The 19,617-nt window shown below is 38.8% G+C and overlaps 1 protein-coding gene across 1 annotated transcript in view; it reads left to right on the forward strand.

Moving 5' to 3' along the window:
• ACO1 (aconitase 1) overlaps positions 1-19,617 on the forward strand; it is a 35,250-nt gene that overhangs the window by 7,468 nt on the left and 8,165 nt on the right. The window contains exons 2-12 of the mRNA XM_085312450.1: positions 1,415-1,532; positions 3,374-3,542; positions 6,507-6,644; positions 8,713-8,782; positions 8,886-9,069; positions 11,629-11,768; positions 12,716-12,887; positions 13,398-13,498; positions 14,567-14,683; positions 16,064-16,223; positions 19,324-19,459. Of these exons, the coding sequence (XP_085168576.1) occupies positions 1,436-1,532; positions 3,374-3,542; positions 6,507-6,644; positions 8,713-8,782; positions 8,886-9,069; positions 11,629-11,768; positions 12,716-12,887; positions 13,398-13,498; positions 14,567-14,683; positions 16,064-16,223; positions 19,324-19,459 (1,484 nt within the window). The 5' untranslated portion in view covers positions 1,415-1,435. The remainder of the gene's footprint in view (positions 1-1,414; positions 1,533-3,373; positions 3,543-6,506; positions 6,645-8,712; positions 8,783-8,885; positions 9,070-11,628; positions 11,769-12,715; positions 12,888-13,397; positions 13,499-14,566; positions 14,684-16,063; positions 16,224-19,323; positions 19,460-19,617) is intronic.

A 19,617-nucleotide genomic window follows, 5' to 3' on the forward strand; every position in this document is an offset into this window, starting at 1 on the left:
TTCCTTTTCTCTTTTCCTTTTCTCTTTTCCTTTTCTCTTTTCCTTTTCTCTTTTCCTTTTCTCTTTTCCTTTTCTCTTTTCCTTTTCTCTTTTCCAAAAGCAGCTCCTCAGTTGATCCATTTTCTTAGATTCCAGGTAGCTGAACCCCCTGAATTCATAGGTTGTATCCAGGATCACACAAAACACTAAAGAATACGTGTCTGGAAGCCAGATAATCAGAGAGAGAGAGGAGCTGGGGTCAGAGCTGTTGTTGTTTTCCATGCTGAGAACAAGCAGCGTTTGTGTGGTGCTGATGGGACCACCAAAAAGTCTCTAAGGCCTGACAAAGGATGTGCCTTTCATATCTGATTTTATTGTTTGAAAAAGCTAGGCAAGGGAAGTAGCTACCTGCTTGAAGACAGGAGCAGCACTGGGTGAAACCAAAACAATAACAGACCTGGATATAGTACCTGAGGTTACATCTCTTCAAAAAAACATAATAATGACTTGAAATGTTGCCAGGTGCTGGAAGAGGAATGCCCATTGTTGTTAAATTCTTAGCTTGTCCCTGGCATTCTTTGGCCTAAGGCAGTGTTCCCAGAAGAGCCCAAGGCATAATTTAGGACTTAAGACATCCTGGAGAATGTTCCAATAGGCAGTTTGCATGCAGTCAACTTCGTTTGGAGGTTGAGAGAAGTTTCTGGTATGAATTCAGGTAACTTTGTGCTAGCTGGCTGTGGTATTTGGGAACATTCCTCACTACTTTAACTTACATAAATGAAGCTGAAAAGTCCTAGATCCCAGTGGAATGCTCTATCCACTTAAACCATTAGCGCAGCCACATACACAAACTTTGAAGATCTTAAACTGAGTTGATATTTACAGTGGAGTGTGAGGGGTGCTTTAATTTTTTTTGGTGGGGGATCTAACAAATCTTTCTGAAGTCAGGAGGGCTCCCTGTTTCTCGGATAATCAGTCAGGGCTTGTAGTCTTACTCTGTAACTTTCTCTCTCAAGCTATCATACTTGCTATTTGGTTGATTTTTGTTCTTCCTTTTATTTGGGTGGAAATGCCTGCCCTGTCAGCTTTAGACTAGTGCCACATAGGAAGTGGGACAGCACAGTTATAATGGCTCCTAGATCACAGAGGCACAAAGGAATATCTAGAAGCAGCATAAAGAAGGTAATAGTGCAGACAATGTCATTGCAGACATTAAACTTTCTTTGTGAATCACATGTTGTATCKATATGATTCAAAATGCTCTTACCTTCCTCCAGGCCTTTTATCTCTGAGGACATGTTACAAGTAGATTGTAGGAGAAAGCGCATGACTAATACGGTCTGTGCAGTACCTTTCTGTCTGATGTAGGCTTTGCATGTGAGACAGATACAAATGATACTGTGAAAATGACAAAGATTTATCTTTTGTGTTTTAGGGATACTAAGACTCTTTAACCATGAGCAACCCTTTTGTACGGATTGTGGAACCACTGGACCCCAAAGAGCCTCTGAAGAAGTTCTTTAATCTGAACAAGCTGGAAGATGCAAGATAYGGTATGTTGACAACATGAGAAAGCAATATTCTGAAACAGGCACCTGCCTGGACTTACGGGTTTTGGTTATCATTGAAGCTGAACAGAACTTGAAGAGACACTGCAATGATAGATAATATTTGGTCTCTGAGCCTATGATCACGGAGAGAACTATGAATTCTAAAGGTGGTTCTTGAAGTTTTAGTAAAGTTTAAGTGTAGAAATTAAAAATTTTGGAACTACTGTCAAACTGTCTGCATTATTTTCTTCAACATGTTCTGGGCACAGAGTGCATATCACAGTTTTATTTTTCCTGAGTGAATGAGGAGGACTAGCCAAAACATTAGGTGAACATGACACCTCACAGGCTGCCTTGCTGCTGTGATAGGCAGGAAAGGACCTATCATTAACGTGACTGGCTTAATCATCTAGAAACGTTGTTCAGCTTTGAAGAAGGAAAAAAAAAAAAAAAAAAAAGGAAAGCTAGAAGAATCCTTTTCAGAGGAGTCTTTTTCTTTGCTTCCTCAGACACTTCCTGAATATCCTCAGGCATTGTTTTCATGGCACTTGTAAAAGTCTTGCAATTCATGCCACTGCCTTAGAAGACCAAAATCTATAGTGTATAACAGTCTATGTCCTTCCCACACCCTCATTTTTTCCTTTAAAGAGAAAATGTTTGTTTAAGGAGAATTCAGGAACCAAAACAGCGAGAGGAAGGAACACTTTTTCTGAATATCAGCAGTGCACATCCATTGCAAACCCAGACAGAGCATATAGATCAGAAATGGATCAATGCTGGACTTTGTCTCTGAAAAGCACTGAGGAATCTTCAGAAACAGACAAATACATGTATGGTGTTACCAGCTGATCTCTTCCAGAATCTGAAGAGTGATAAGCTCCACATCATTTAGAGGAAAAGGTTAACAATTCTCACTGTCCCGCACAGAAATGCAATAATTTGGCAAGAAATAAAACAATAAAAATTAACAAAAAAAAAATTCTGAGTATCCATGTCCTGAAACAGGAGAATTTCTCCCTATTTTTTAAACAACATGTATATTCAATGCTATATGCAGGATGTTATATATAGAGCAGTGTTCAATAGTGGGTACCGTTTTTATAATAGTGCTAATGAGTTCCCACTGTGACTTTGTGACCTCTGTGCCTTGGGGCCCTAAGTGGAAAATTATGGCAAACTTTTCAGTATGTTTTTCAATTGCAGTATTCTGAAAAGAAGTCAAAATCTATTAAAGAGATGGAGGAGAGAGAATCTTTTATTTTTCTTCACATACCTTGCTCTCAGTCGAACTGTCAGGACTGCTCTAAAGGTTCCTTAGTTAGGTAAAATATATCTCTGTTGAAGTAGAAGGAGGTTAACAGATGCACAGTACTGCTGCAGGAGGTTTTCATTCTCCATCTCTGGAGTGGAAGAGTTTGGCTAGACCGATAAATACTTTCCAAATTGCCAGGTAGAAAATAGTTTTTGTTTTTCTAGGGTATTTATACAGCTGGGTCCAGTGGCAAGAGCGAGGGTGAAAAGAGAAAAAGCTAAGTGAGCAGAACATCTTTTCAGAGTAGAGTTGCTGGAGGGCGGGGAGAGGCTATGGAAAAGAGTACTTTCACTCCATTCTCAAAGGCACTGAGACAATATATAAGATGAGTGGAACAGGTCAGTTAACACTGACTTCCTGACACAACCAGGAAACTAGGCATGGGTATCCAATACTTTGGAGTAAAGGCCTGCAGGAATACAGAGACAGTACTGGAAGAGCTGTATGACCCAAGAGTGGAATTCTGCACTTGTTGGCATATGGAAATGCACTGTAAGGTGAAAACATAGTATACTTCTTTTTTCCCATGCAGCACGCCTGCCATTTTCTATTCGAGTCCTCCTGGAAGCAGCAATCCGTAACTATGATGATTTTCTAGTGAAGAAGGAAGATGTTGAGAATATTCTCAACTGGAAAGTGGTGCAACACAAGAATATTGAAGTGCCATTTAAGCCCGCGCGAGTTATTCTGCAAGACTTCACGTGAGTCTGATGTTCTCCAAAGCTAGGAGGATGGAACTGCTGAATGTGCAGCCATACTCAGCTTGGAGTGATGGTTGAGGGGGACTGTTGAACATGCAGCAGTTCTCAGGTTAGGGGGGACGTTGAGGRAAAAGATAGCAAATGAAATATTTTGAATGGGCTTTTTTTCAGTWTTTTTGGGTGTCATGCATGTGGAAAGGCAAAAAGTTACTATAAAAGCACTAGATGAAGTGCTTCTAGAATGGAGAAATATATGTCTTTATGAAACTTTAAAAATAGAGATGGAGAAAATGAGATGAATCAATCTGGATCCAAATGAGGAAATTCACTACTAAGATGGATTTTTTTCCTTCAGATTCCTAGATTCAGAGGCTCTTGCTTTCAACTTTATACCCGTTCCAATTCTCACTTAAAACTCACTCTTCTGAATTAGTATCTTTCAAAATATATTCTTTAAGATTTCTCTACTTATAAAAAGTGAATGTCTACTTTTTTTGCAGAGATGCCAGTAGAGATCAATACATAATGAAATCTGAAAAATGGTCCCTTCTATTTCAGTGCTCTAAATCCCTTAGTGTCAGCATTAAATAGTCCCTGGTAGATGTAGAAAGTCAATTTTCAGGTAGAGCAGTAACTTCTAACTGTTTTTAATTTAACCTCTGACTTGCAAGTCCACTGTTCTTTGCACTTTAAACCTCCGTAGTAAGAATTAGTTTTTCCTTGTAAGCCCCGTGCTCCTAAGATATTAGTTAATTTTATTTCTTAAAGCAGAAGAGTATCTTTGCTGTCATATGTTCCAGTCTGCACTTTCCCAAAGATTGTCCAGGTGCTAGAGACTCAACACAGCTCAGCCTCTGGAGACATTAGAAAAAACTGGCAAAGCCTCAACTGAAAAGGGTGCTGCTTTTCTAGCCATTTTTTTCTCCAATGGCTGTTGTTAGTATTTTAAGAAGTTGAAGCACAGAGAAAGCCATACTTTCAACCAAATTTTGTTCCTTTTGTTATTGCTCTGCTTTCTTGCTGCCTATTCTCTAGACCATTGCTGAGTTCTAAAAGTTTGCCTATGAACTTGCAGAGGAGTTGCATTTGTGAAAAACGAGCTCCTGCACAGGCTCCTGAATGGGAGCTTGCTGGAAAATGTAGCCTGTGGCATCTTTCCAGAAGACATGTGAAAATTATGAGTCCCGGATTGGAACTAAAGAATTTCCTAGCTCTGACCATTCTGCAATTATCCTGACTTCTTCTAAGAATATAAATGGATGGTCTGTATTTCTTTTCAATTGTATGTAATTTGTAAGCTGGAAAAAAGTAACTTTTTCCCCCTTGACTCTACCAACCTAACAGAACATCTGTTACTTTCCTTGACATATGTATATCCTGGAACAATGAAATACTGAAGATAATCACTGAAGATAAATTTATCAACCATTCTCACATTTATTTTAATCAGAGTTAGCTTCTTACAAGTCTGCATTGAATTATATGGAGCGCTTTTTGGTTGTTTTTGTAAACATTCAGAATTTCAGCCTAAAATTCTGCAAAATTTATAAGCCCATTTTTCATTGTTCTGCATTGTTCTTGCTAGATTCTGTAGTTTTATCTAGCTTCCTTGCACTCAGGAATTAAAAACATAAAACTCTCACTGTTCAGGGCTGCTCTTACAGAAACCTAATGCTCATAGTGGGATACCAAATGATGCCAAACCCCACAAACACATCACAGGCAAGTTCTTTTTCTCTGAGCAGCCAGCAAAATCAGGCATGTTGGTATGCTGGAAGATTTCCCAAATTGATTGAAAACTCTTGTGTACTCTTTAGAAACATCAGTTTGTGTGCAAATTGTAGAAGCCTTTTTTAAAATAAATATTAAAATACGTAATTCTGTTTAGGACAGGCATTGAAGTGCCAAAATTTCTAATTACTGTTCCTTGTTTGCTTATGACCAGAGATGAGTTGGTTGTGAGGGATGGAGGAAAGATTCATGTGCCTTAGTTAGCCTCTCTGTAAAGTTTACTTACCTCACTGAGGAAGGAAGGCTTAATTTAAGTGTTTAAAAATAGTTTTGGGTGAATGAGACATTCAAATGCAGAGAAGAAGAGGCCTGTTAACTTGTTTCTGTGTCATTCAGAGTTCAAGGGTTTACAGGGTTATCACAAGAAGATGTTAAGAGGGTAAAAATAGGAGTATTAGCCAGCGACCATGCTGCTTGACTGGGATGTGTGATTTAAAGTTTTTTGTAAGTGATACGTGCAAGAACCTATTACTATAAGTAAGTGGTACACCTTATTTCTGCCTTTTTATCTTCTCCCAGTCATCTGCTAGGGCACTTAAATCAATTCCTGAAAATACAGTTATCTTGCAGATAGTTTCTCTATTCACATTCTTGGTATTTTAATTCTGATGCCTTACCCTGCCAGTTTCACTTCAAGTATGGAAGGTACCCAACAGCCCTGATTAGAGAGAGAATTCCCCTGTGCTTTCAAAGCCCAGGAAGACAAAATCCTTGTCTTAAGATCAGCTAACTAAATGAAATGAAGAATGAAAGAAAAGACATTGTGTTCMTCTGTTTTACAGACTGGGGAGAGGAAAAGAATAGAGCAAAAGAGAAGAAACCAGTTCAAGGTCCCACAGGAATGCTGATTATGACTAGGTTTCCAGACTCCCAAACAAGCATGTTAAACTGCTTCTGTAATTTTATTAATTTTGATYTTAGTTTTTCATTCTGATAGTGCTTAGGATACAGATACAGTTCTGTCCTTGCTACTCTTCTGAGTTTGTTTTCCCAAGGGCTCTCTCTGTAGCAGAGCAATGATCCCATGCCTGGGGATAAGGCTGCAGTTTGCTCCTATTCTGGCAGTAGGTCTCTGCTCTGCATCTCAGGATTTGGGTTGTGTTTGTTTTCTTGTTGTTGTYGTTTGTTTGTTTTCCCTAAACTTTGAGCACACCTATATCTCTTCCATCTTAGTGGGGTACCAGCTGTGGTTGACTTTGCTGCAATGCGTGATGCTGTGAAGAAACTTGGTGGAGACCCTGAAAAAATCAACCCCATCTGTCCTGCTGATCTAGTAATAGATCACTCCATCCAGGTTGATTTTAACAGAGGGTAAGGATTCAAAATGACTTATTACTTCTTAATGTTAGTTAGGAAGCTGCATCCAGTTGCTGGTAATAAAGRTAGTAGTTCCGTGGTGATACTCCTAGACTGTAGAATCATAAACCTTAGGAATTTGTTAAGTTAGGCTGTTGTATCAGTTGTTGGGGAATAGTTGCAGGATTCTGTTCTTTTTGTTGCACACCTATCAGGCGTGAGCCTGGACTAAATGTTCATTGAAACAGACTCCATCCAGACCTGTGATGATTATAATTTTCCATAATAATACTGCATTATTATTAGTTGCACAGAAATAGCTTTTTTCCACATGCACTTTCTTTGACCCCGTGGAGCTTTCTGGAAAGGTTAAGCAAGACTACCTCATTTTCTTCCTTATTTACCTAGGAACAGACTGAGCAGCACTATCCCAGCTCTGAGGAGCTGTTTGCTGRTTGATTGCCTCTGTAGGAAAATGAACACTGATTAATATGGATGGTATAAGCTTTAGAAAGAAGCATAGTGCTATTTGATCCTCAGTGTGCTACAGACAGACAAACACTTGGCAGACTCGCACTGAAATACCAGCATTTTACATAAGAGTCTTTCTACCCTGACTAATATCTAAATATGGGCCTACTAGACTATCAAATCTTGCAGTTCCACATTTCTTGGTGCTTTCCTTCCATCTTCAGAACTTTTCAAGTATATTGATCTGCAGATGCCTTGATGTTAGAAAAATTCTATGTATTTATTGTCTATGTATTTATTGTAGGAGATAGTTTTGAAGCTAGTCACTTAAATGATAGCAATGCAAAGAAGACAATTTTTGGAAGGAGGTAGTTATAAAATGTAAAGAGCACTTTGCCATTGTTTTAAGGTGTCTTTAAAATAAAAATACTGAACTTCTGAGCTGGTATGTATTGTAAAACCCGCTTCCTGGAAGAATGTTGCCAGAAAGTTTTCATTTTAACTCTAATCCTTCCCCCTCCCCCATCTTATTTTAGGTGTAGACTCATACAGGTACAAATTCTCACTGATGCCCATCATGGTTGATGGGGAGGAAAGAAAGAGGGCCAAAATTTTTGACTTATGTAACTGTTGAAAATATACACCCCTTTTACAAGAGGGGAGTAGATTTTCCCCTTTTTTAGAAATACTGTAACTATTCTTAATATAACATTAAGGAATTCAGAAGCAGACCTAAAATTAGAAATAATCATTTAAAGACTTCTCTCTGGGCTAATGACCGTTCTAGCGTTAATCTATTAAACTAGAAACCTAAACTTTTTATTTTTAATATGCATCTACATAATTTTATAACATCTTTGGGAAACAGTCTATTTATTTATGAACAAGGTACGATTTAGTCATTACTCTAGGACAAAATACTATTTTATCTATTTCTCTGAATAGTTTAGTAACACTCATTTCATGCTATAAGTATTATCCAAGACCTTACATATTTTTTTTGCTAATAACTCTTTTTTGTCTCAGCCATGTTTTATTCTTGCTAGAGTTGTGTATATGGAGAGTACATTGGCCAGCCCTAATTTTGATTTTTTTTTTTTTGATAATGCTCAGGCTTAAGATGATTAAGTTGATTAAGTTGAAGGTTAAGTAGTTGATACAAGTGAAATGTTCATTGACTCTGTGTTGAAACACAGGGACTTCAGACAACAGTATGTAGTCACTCATCAGTGATAGCCTCTATTTAACCCAAGTTTCAGGGCAATTAGATTCCAATTCCTATATTGCTCTGCTAGTTGCTTCTGATTTAGGTGCTGAAAACTTCATATTACTGTAACATATAGTACAGCTTTGTCCAAGCTATACATTTCAGGGTCACCACCAGCATGCAGATTAGTATTCAGAGCTGAATCAGGAGGTATTATATGTAAGACTTCTTAAATCCTTTTCGTCAGTTGCCTGTAGTTCACAGCTGCAGTATTGCTAAAACAGATGAGATTGATCAATATTATCATTAGCTACTACTTTTCTTTCACCCCTTTAATATATTAGACCACACACAAATTTCAAGTGGAGATTTTTTGTTATGGCAGCTGATTATTTTCACTTGCAGGTCAGACAGCTTGCAAAAGAATCAGGACCTGGAGTTTGAAAGGAACAAAGAAAGGTTTGAGTTCTTAAAGGTACTGAAAGAATTAATCCTATTTATGTGGGCAAGTGTGAACAAATGTTCTTCTGGTACTTGTGTGCACTGAAAACTTTTGACTGCACTTCCTTCTATTTCAGTGGGGCTCCCAGGCTTTTCAAAACATGAGGATTATTCCACCAGGCTCTGGGATCATCCACCAAGTGAACTTGGAGTACTTAGCAAGAGTCGTGTTTGATCAGTATGGTTACTATTATCCAGACAGCGTGGTAGGCACTGACTCACACACTACCATGATAGATGGCTTGGGAGTGCTTGGCTGGGGTAAGTGCACCAGCTTATCATAAATAACCTATTGGCTGATAAGAGGCCATGTTTCAGACTCGTACCTAATTTAAGCAGCGTGGTAAGGTATCTTACAATTGTTTAAGATTTTGTAACTAAGTTTCGTGTTCTGGTAACACCCTCAGAAAACTTCTGGTGCTTTTTTTCTTTCTTCCTTTTCAATTTTTTTCTATTTTGCATTTAAATCATAAGGAACAAGGGAAGAAAAAATACTAAAATCTGTGGAGCACATTAGTCATTTGGGAAGCCAAGCAGGTTGAACCATCACTGAACAACCATTTGTTCCTTAATCGCTTAGCTATTTTCAAAGTGCTACTTATTAAAAAGTACTTTAAATGCTCTGCTAGACCGGAGATGCTGAAAGTTGACTCTGAGTATGTTAATTACGGCCAGGGAGGAAGTTGTGTAGAAGAGCACTATGAAGTATGGTGTAATACTAATAGTTTGCAGAATATTTGTGACTGAAATTAATACAGTTTCTTTTTCTTTTTCCTTTTTTTTTTTTTTTTTTGAACGGCAGTGTTTGAAATGTTGACTAAATAATTAGATAGTGAATTGGAAGCATAACAATCATCCTACATATGGTAGGGAAAACTTCAGTTGCACTGCTTGTCTTCCTATAGTATAGTGATAGTAGCCCAGTTGAAATAAATACTGTGCAAATACAGAAGACTTTTGATGTTCTTAAAGACATTATGTTAATTGTTCATGAGGATGCTTGTCAAGTTCTGAGTAGCATGTGTGATACAAATAGGATATTGTTTGTTCTACCATATATAGTACTGTTGTAGCAATACTATTAGAAACTTTCTATGAAGAGTAGAAGAATTTCTGTAGACTTGGTCATCCAGATATACACCAGTTCACCCCTTGAAGACACTATMTGTGAGACAGGAGATGTCTCTCTTATTCTACGTTTGATTGTACCTTGAACATGGAGCCCTCATATTTAATTGATATTGCAGTAGATGATATTGATGCATTTAGATGGTATTRCAGTAGCAGTAACAATTTGGAAGAGTAAGTCTATTAACTTGGGCTCATTTTGTTCCAGAATTTGAAAGGTATGACTAGGTCCAGTCCATGGCTTACATGTCTAAAGCACACACTCCAGGATCTAGCATTTCTTTCTAAGGGCTGGTAATGCTTCGTGCTGGCCAGTGAGTCGTGTCTGCTAACGTGGCTGTGTTTAAAACTGTTCCGGGTATCATGATGAGCAAGAAGAGTTGTATGATTGGTCCTGTTACAGAATCTCTCTTTTAATAGAAAAATATGTATCATTTTGCTAGATAGGACATTATTTTTCAGAACCATTACTAGATTAAGTAGGGATAAGGATAGGAATAGTGGTTTAGCATATGTAAGCAGCTATTACAAGCAGCTTTTGCTACATCAGTGTTAGTTAAGGTAAACAAAATGTAAAAGGAGGCTTGAAAGGTGCAAGGTGAAGATGAGAGGGATTTTCTRTGGGCAATAAGTTAGAAAACAGCTGTTTGAGAGTCGTTTTCCTGTAAACATAATGCTTTTTTAGATAGTATATGATTATAGCATCTTGATATTTTATATTATTAAATTGCTAAGATGTGTAGGCACCTGAATTKTATTGCTCTAACACTGAATGTATGTTTGCCTAGAAGTTCCCACTTGCACATACCAAAACACTGCTGAAAGTTAATGTACTTATGGTAGATAGTTCTGTCTTAACAAGTAACTCTTCTGTTAGCATTTTTAGAGCTATGCATACCCTTGACTTCAAGAATCTTTCATTTCTTCAAATGACTTTGTAGTTTTCATTTGATAACCACATAATCATGCTCTGCATACATTTTACACACTGAGTATTCCATGTCATGTTAGTGTTACTGTTTTTGATGATTCAATGCACGTTAAAGACACTAAATACATTTTTTACATCTATTATTGTGATAGCCAAATTTCTTCAGAGTAGGTTACTGAGATTTACATAATATCCCATCTGCTGGCTGAGRAACGAGGATTAAACTGTGAAGCTGAAAGAAATGAAAAAGCCTACACTGCTGAAACAAGATGAGGAATGCCTCTTAGTGCAGGACTTAGCCCTCTTACAGATTGCCCTCTCTCATCTTTCACAACTTAAATCACCTTTCACAGAATCACAGAATAGGTAAGGTTGGAAGGGACCTCTGGAGATCATCTAGTTCAACCTCCCTGCTCAAGCAGGGTCACCTACAGCATGTTAGACAGGGTTGCATCCAGGCGGGCTTTGAATATCCCCGGAGAACGAGACTCCACAGCCTCTCTGGGCAAACTCTTCCAGTGCTCTGTCACTCTCACAGTGAAGAAATTCCCCCTAATATACAGCTGGAACTTCCTGTGGTTCAGTTTGTGCCCGTTGCCTCTAGTCGTTTCGCTTGGGACACCTGWAAAGAGTTTGGCCCCATCTCCTTGACACCCTCCCTGTGTGCTGAGTACGTGCTCAGTAATTGCATTTTATGGGTTTGTTTTTGCTACTACACAATCTTTCTAAATAGTCTGATTGTATAATGGCGTTGCATGCAGGTGTTGGTGGCATCGAAGCAGAAGCAGTGATGTTGGGCCAGCCGATCAGCATGGTACTTCCTGAGGTGGTTGGTTATAAACTGCTGGGAAACCCTCAGCCACTGGTAACATCCACAGATATAGTGCTTACCATTACCAAGGTAATGGGCATTTGATATTTTGTCATTATTGTGGGAAGCTATGCATGTATAATATAAAGCCACTATACTGCACACTTAGGAGCACTATCTCTATTTCCATGTATTCTTTTAATCTTTTAATTAGTTTTTTAAGCTTTGTCACTCTGTGTGGGTTGAAATTAACTGCCAAAAGCCAACTGCAAATTTGCTGTCAAAATCTGTTTCTCAAAAGCCAGATTCCATGGCCTGTTCAAATCCGTATGGGCAGACCTGTTTTGGAAAAACTGCTTATAAAAGCTTGCTTTTGTTTCTCTASCCTCTCAAAAGAAACATGGTAACTTTTTTTTGGAAGGCCCCCACATAGAATAAGACTGCAAAAACTGAAAACAGTAAGGGCTGCAGTGTGATTGCTTTGATTTGCAGATCTTTGACTCACATGTCACATGTTTGCAATATGTTTATTCACTCTGTAACTTGTGACTGAATTAGGAGTGTTACTAGGTCAGCAATTAACATTGAGCTGRAACTCAGAAATCTGAAAAATGTGTTCATCATGGGACACTGGCTATTGAGAGAATCCGCTGCAAGAGAAAGCCAACCTTTTTGAGTTCATCCAAATGTATGTTAAAATGCATGCTTCTGGGTTTACTGACAGAAGACTTCTCCTTTCCTCAGAGAGCCTTGTTGAGAAAAATGCAGTTGTTCTAACATAGACTCTAGTTTAAATGAGAGGGCAAGSAAGTTAAGAATGAATACTGTATTATATCTTATTATTGCAGCTTTACAGCTCTYTCTCCTCATCTTTGGAATTTAGTGTTTACCAAAGCTTCTTGGTTTCAGATGGCATTAGAATCTTTAAAAAAGGGTTTCCCTGAAGTCAAACCTGTATTTTATAGCTTACCTGCTCTGATTGTTTGACATCCAATAATGGCATAGTCACTTTGTTTTTTTCTTGTTTTTAATAACAGCACCTTCGTCAGATTGGAGTTGTGGGTAAATTTGTGGAGTTTTTTGGTCCTGGTGTAGCCCAGCTATCAATTGCTGACCGAGCCACCATTGCCAATATGTGTCCAGAATATGGAGCAACAGCTGCCTACTTCCCAGTGGATGACATTAGCATTGGGTACTTGGTGCAGACAGGTAAGTGTGAGAAGAGACTGTGACTTGAGGGTGCAATTAAAAGCAGGGACTCTAAGTCTATATGGCTTAGTCAACAGCAATGTTGAGTCATACTGTGCCTTCTGAGCTTCCATGCTTTTTTTTGAACAGTGATTGCTTGTTCAAGCTTTCTTGATTTCAGTGTCCATTTAGGAAGAACCAAATTAAGGCTGTTTCCTAGCAAACTTGACTGCTTAGCTTTGCTTGCACCTACTTTGTCCTGATCGCAAAAGCAAAAACTTAAGTTCTTGTTCTCCAGAAGCCACTAAGACTACTAAATCACTTTTTTTTTTTTTTTTTTTTTTTTTCCTAGTGAGTTTCCAGTGTTTGGGCTGAAAAGATCTTTTGGTGCAGTTTACGGTGTGAACAGTGTGAAATGATCAGTAGTGCATTTTTGCTTTTTGCTTTTTCTTACTCACTGTAGTTCCTCATTTCACTTGTTTTTTTTGATTTTGTTTTTGATTCTTTTGCTGTGTCTGGCTTTCACCTTAGGCCGTGATAAAGAGCAAATTGCATACACAAGAAAGTATCTTGAGGCTGTGGGAATGCTAAGAGATTTCAAGAACTCTGCTCAGGATCCAGACTTCACACAGGTTAGAGAAATCATTCCGTCTTCAGGCTCCTTTCTCTGTGCCTTTACCTACTTCATGTGACTCATCTATTTTTCACAGAAATCAGAAAATAGTTAAGGGACTTTCTAGCTGTCCATTCATGTGTCTTGGTCTGTACAGCTGTCTTAATTCGGTGTTCAGTGGAACAAACTCAGCTAGCTCTCCWGGTGTAAGAACTTGGGCACATAGAAAAATGGACTCACAGCTGAGCTTTAGGCAGTGCAGATTTCTTATTTGATCCATTTAGTTGAGAACTCCACTCCAGACTTGAGCACAACCTGTGAAGATAGTGTGGATGTGGTCTCTGTAAGCTGTGCCCCAGCTATGTCCTTCTAAAATTCAGCAGCTTATTTCACAGTATATATCAAGACACTGGGAAGTTGTGTGTGGTAACTGGAGGCCACACAAGCTGTTTTCTGAGCAAGAAAATCAAGATCTTAGTTTGTGTCCTGGAAACTCAAGATTAGTTTCAGTTTTCTTGCTGTAAGAATTTTATCTTGTAACTTATGTTCAGGTTTTTGTGATTGTCCAAATATTTTATAATTAGTAAATATGGAAGGATGAAGCACACAGTCAAGCAAAGTTGAAACATGGGTGGAGAATAGGAAAATATGATAATCTGTAATGTTTTCTTAAAGACTCTGGATGTTTTCTCCAAGGCAAAAATAGTTTGCTCTAGTTTATGCCTATACCAGGATTTCTTCATATCTTTGTTTTCCAAAGAGGATCCTGCTGCTAGCATCTGAAAGGACATAATTCTCAAAACTATTTACATTGTTTAGATGCTTCAGTCCCATGTTCCATTTCCAGTAAGCAAGATAGTTTCTAGAGCTATACTCGGGAGGTAACAGAGTCTGAAAGTAGAACTATTCCTTCTCTTCTCATTTTGCTCTCCTTACATGAGGTCTCTGAGAATTTCTGCAAAGAAATGTGAATATGTGCAGGCTTAGCCTTGATTCAGCAGGTCAGGGAGTTAAGTGCAGCTGTCGTTTGCTGACTTCCATCTTGTCATGCTTTGTTGAACCTTTCTGTGTTCCTCTTACTGAATAGGTTGTTGAGTTGGATCTCCATACTGTTGTGCCTTGCTGCAGTGGACCAAAAAGACCTCAGGACAAAGTTGCTATATCAGATATGAAGAAGGACTTTGAGACTTGTCTGGGAGCCAAGGTAGGGAGTAGGAACATTTGGCCTTACAAACCAATATATGCTTTTGGAAGCTGCCTAATCTTTACAAGCCTGCATTCTGGTGTTAAGTAGTATGCTGTATGCTTGTTCATTGAGAATTAAATGGGAATGTTGGACYGGTGTTTGAATAAGAGCTTAGAAAATGGCATCAACAAAATGACTAGTGTAAAATTAGGGTGGTGTTTTCATACGTTCGTCTCAAAYGAAGGAGTTTCTGTCCAACTGAAGTAGTATTTTTTTCTGATTTGGACTAGTCTGAAGCCATCTGAGGTCTAGCATAGATTCAACATATGTTAGGGAGTTCTAAACTAGACAACCTGTATATTGTTAGTAGACTGGACGAAGTAGCTAATGCACTGAGCTCTGTGCTAACTACCCAGCATTTCACCACCGTTTCAAGTGGCTTATGCACTGAGCTCCACAATGTGGTTTTGCATTCAAACTAGATGATTCAAAACTGCTTGTGTCTCCATGTCTTTSCTGTCCGTTGTGAAGTTGCAATAAAAGACATTCTAAGAAGGAAGTAGTTCTCTTTTACATCATCCAATGGAAAAAATGGTCATTAAAAGAAAGATTTTGATTAGAATCAAAAAGCCCAGACTCAAAAATTTAGATTTCCAAAATCAGATTGAATCTTCATCTGAAATGGTAAACCTCCCTGTTAGAAGGCAGTACATATGAGAAGTGTACTGAAATATACCAACAAAATTAAGCTACAGCAATCTCAAAGAATTCTTAATTTGTTACACTTTTCGAACTGCATGAAATTACCTTACCTTTTCAAATCTCCAAACTCATTATTTCATACTGGGAACAGTGTTTTCTTGTTCTTTGTTKYTTCTTTTTCTTCAGCTGTCAGTTTTTCCCTTTCAAGTCAACTTGTAGCGTTTATTTCAGCCATTTAATATACAAATCTTTTGTGCTGTGGCTAGAATCTCAGAATGGATTGTGCAACTAGGCTAGTGTTTTTGTGGGGAAGCTTTGCTTTCCAGTATGTGAACTGCTTTGGAAGTCCACATATTGGGAGCACATGGAAGAAAAAGAAGTACAGAGTACATGGAAGAAAAATGCATCTGAGCAGACTGAGGAAGGATACATTTTAGGAGGAAAAAAGTACATGTGCATTCTGCTGTAAAGGCCCYCCCCCTTTACTGATAAAGAGAGAATGAGAGGGATCCCACAGAAGTAATTTTTATCTACCACTTTGGCTGACCAGAGGTGCAAGTGTTCACCACCAGACTTAAAAGTGCAAGCTATGGTGTGACCAACAGACAGTTATCATTCATGAAGTTCCCCCCATACCAGTTCCCAGTCAAAATGTATTAACCACACTCTTTTGATCCTTACTTTCTCCTCTTATAGCAAGGATTCAAGGGATTCCAGGTTGCTCCTGACTTTCACAACAACAAAGTCAAATTTACTTTTGAGGGCTGTGACTTTGAACTTACTCATGGTTCAGTCGTGATTGCTGCCATCACGAGCTGTACCAACACCAGTAACCCCTCAGTTATGCTGGGAGCAGGTAAGTTTGCTCACTTTTATGTGCAGTAGTTTCACTGTGGCTCTGATTGTATAGCATAAAGTCAAATGGAACACTGATGTAGCTTTGAATACACAGTGCTGTTTTTGTCATCCTAGTTGCATGTTAGAATTGAACTTAGTCCCTAAGGGCAAGAAAAGAAATTCCGGAAATAGTATTTGGTTAGATACCTGGAAATGTTGGCTGAAGAAAACAGTTTTCCTGTGCTGTCTTCTGTACAGGACAAACTGTGCCTGAGTTAACCAGCGCTTCTGGACTTTGTTCAAATGCACGGAAGCTGTTACGTAGGTCTTCTGTGATTAGAGCTGAGGGAGAGGCTGTTAAAAGTCAGAGGGTCAGTGAAGAAGAGTAAACTGTATTTTTTGTTTCTGCAAGTGTTCTAATTTGGCAGCAGAGGACAAAAAGACATGTAGAGGTGTACTAACATCAGAAGAGTGATGAAATTGGGGGAAATTGTGTTCTCTGGGTTTGCATCTGTGTGAGCCTTGTCATTTACATGTTATCTACATCCAAGAAGTGATTGAACTTGGATTTTGTGACCCTCCTCTTTCCCTTACTCATTCTTTTACCATTCAAATACCACGTGATAGATTTGTTTGATTTGGCTGCAAGACATTTCTAGTCATAAAAAGCAGTTGAGGGGCAAGGCTTGTTTCTTTTTAACCTGAGCGGTCTAGGCTGAAAATTTCTCCTGTCAAGTKTTGTCTTCTGGCAACAAAATATGAAGAGAGTCAGCTCAAAGGGCTCAGTCTACAGCAGCCCAGTTCAGCTACCTATCCCAGGTGCTTGTGGCATGCTCACACATTTTTTTCCTATCCTCTTCCTCAAATATATACACAAGCATTGTCTCTCATTATATTATCACCACTGCATTAGGCCTTTCTAGCCTGTTACACTGTTTGCAGAATGCAAGTTCATCTCCTACAAAGGTAGCAAGGGCTGTGTGTCATAGGCAATGCAAGGGCTCTTTGTACACAAGTATGACCTAATGGTTGAGGTCACATAATCTGTCCCTAGAGCTCCTGTGCGGTGCAGGGAAAATCTTGTTTTGTGGATTGCCCCATATAACAGTGACTTCGGGTTTAGTTTGACTAAATGACATTTGTTACCTGTTCTTGGCTGAGYACCTTTCTTTGGTCACTCTGCAGTGCTGGCAGTTTACCCCGTTGCCAAGCAGAAGATGTTTTTTAATTCCCAACAGCAGGAACAAAGTTGGCAACTACCAATGAGGGGAAGAAAGAGTAACTGCTCTATTTCTTCCCCCTTTCAAAGGAACAGAGCAAAACGAAGTTCTCCCTGTTTTCTTACCCTTGACAGGACAGCCAAGTCAACTGCTTCTTTCATCAGGTTCTTCATAGTCATGATCACAGAGGTAGAGCTATATTTCCTTCTTCCAAGGATCAGGAAGTAGATTTCTTCCAGGCAGACCATCTTCTCTCTCTGTCCTGTTTCCTTAGCTCTAGTTAGGTGTATCCCTCAGTTGCTCTACCTGCTTAGGATGTAGTTGCCTCAAGCATTTGGCTTCCAGGCTGAGTGCAATTTAAAAGTCTCCTATATGGTAGTGGGGATGCTGATCTTTCAGTCTGCTTGTGTTAATGGCACTGAGAGTTTAATGTGCAGAAGGCTCTGCAAGTACAAATGAAATGGATGCACTGAAATATTACGCAGCAGCTTGAAGAATCTCTGTGTATGCACTCCAGATTAGTAGGTGCTTTTGACTTTACTGCCGAAGGGAAAAAGTGAAAAATAAAAGTAATAAAATACACAGTACTCTCACACTATATAGCAAGCTGAAATCCAAAATTTGAATAACTGTTTCAAACTACTGCAGTGTATCCTGTGCACCAAATGATATTAAGGACTCTGTGTTTGTGGAAATAATAAATGTACACTGTTCTAGCCTTTCCAACCTAATCAGGCTTTAGCAGAGCATTGGAGCCTAAGCCTGAAGTTGCTCGAAGAAGCTTAAGTTCTGACATTTCCTTGCCTTACTTTGCAGTCTTTTCAGAACTGATAAGAAAACAGAAGTCAACACTTTTAAACAGACTGTCAGGCTCTTGGGCATCATCAGGAATGATCCGTTTGTTCATGCTTATCTTCTCGAAAGTACCCAGTAGATCCAGCTGCCACACCTTCCTGTGGCAATTAAGGAGCCTCATCAATTTCAGGAGCAGGACTATTAGTTAATTCATGTGTCTCTGCCTTTAGGCCTCCAAATCTATCAGTCTAGCCCTTCTCATACAGCACTTAAAAGCGTAGATCTGCAGGTCATGTCTAACAGAACTGTGAAACAGCTGGCAAAAACAGGCAGCTGGTAAGAACAAGAAGGTGAGATCTTCCTGTTGGAGATCACTTTTCAAAGTGGAGCATTGGATATTTTATTATCCAAGTGGATGTGTGAGAGAAAATGGTGCATGGGAATAGGAAATACTGCATAGTTTGCAAATCTGCTATTTGTTTTATGTCCATCCTGAAAAAGCAGTGGGGAGGATTTAATTCGTGAAGGAAAACTACATTCATCTGGGTACAGACAATTCATTTAAAAGCAATATATTTAGGATAAATGTGTTTCTCGTAACACATCCAGTCCACTAAAACATCTCTATACGGAGCATAAATCCAGGAACGGTGTAACAAGTGGCCAGCATCAATACTATCATAATCATCTGCTTCTGAGGGCAATAGGTTCAGGCCTGGGTCACGAGACTCTCATAAATGGAAAATTAACAGTTCTTTATTGCATTTTTTGCAAGACATTTGTTGTATGCAAGTGTCTTTTGTTTAACCATTTACTGAATTTCTATCTACATGCTGACAAGGCATATGTGTATTTTATCGAATGTAGTTTCCCGTGACTTTAAAGAAGGGTGGAAACTGCAGACTGGGCCCACAGTTCAGCAGAGCACTTGATCTCTAGCTAGTTTCTCTGAACTCAAGTAAATTAGTGTGATTGCTTCTCTGTACCATCTCTGCTGGAATTGTATTTCCCCTTTGTGTATTTAATGGCACTGCCATTGACCTGTTAATCCACCAAACTGTCTCACCTCTAGGAAGAACTGCAGCTATCCTTTGCATTTTTCAGGATTGCTTGCTAAGAAAGCTGTTGAAGCTGGTTTGACAGTGAAACCATATATTAAAACTAGCCTGTCTCCAGGAAGCGGAGTTGTTACTTACTATCTGAGGGAGAGTGGAGTTATGCATTACCTTTCTCAATTAGGGTAAGATGTTTTTTTCTTAGTACTGGCTCAAGGCTGCTTAACAAGCATTAACAACACGTGATGCAATAAAATAAATATTTCTCTATACAGCTTAAAAGATGTGGCAGATAACCTATGGCATGATCATGCATGAGGTAACAATACTATTGTGTTGGCTG

This window comes from Rhea americana, unplaced genomic scaffold, assembly GCF_003343005.1.
Source record: "Rhea americana isolate MKP2758 unplaced genomic scaffold, rheAme1 scaffold_365, whole genome shotgun sequence".
NCBI classification, from domain to species: domain Eukaryota; kingdom Metazoa; phylum Chordata; class Aves; order Rheiformes; family Rheidae; genus Rhea; species Rhea americana.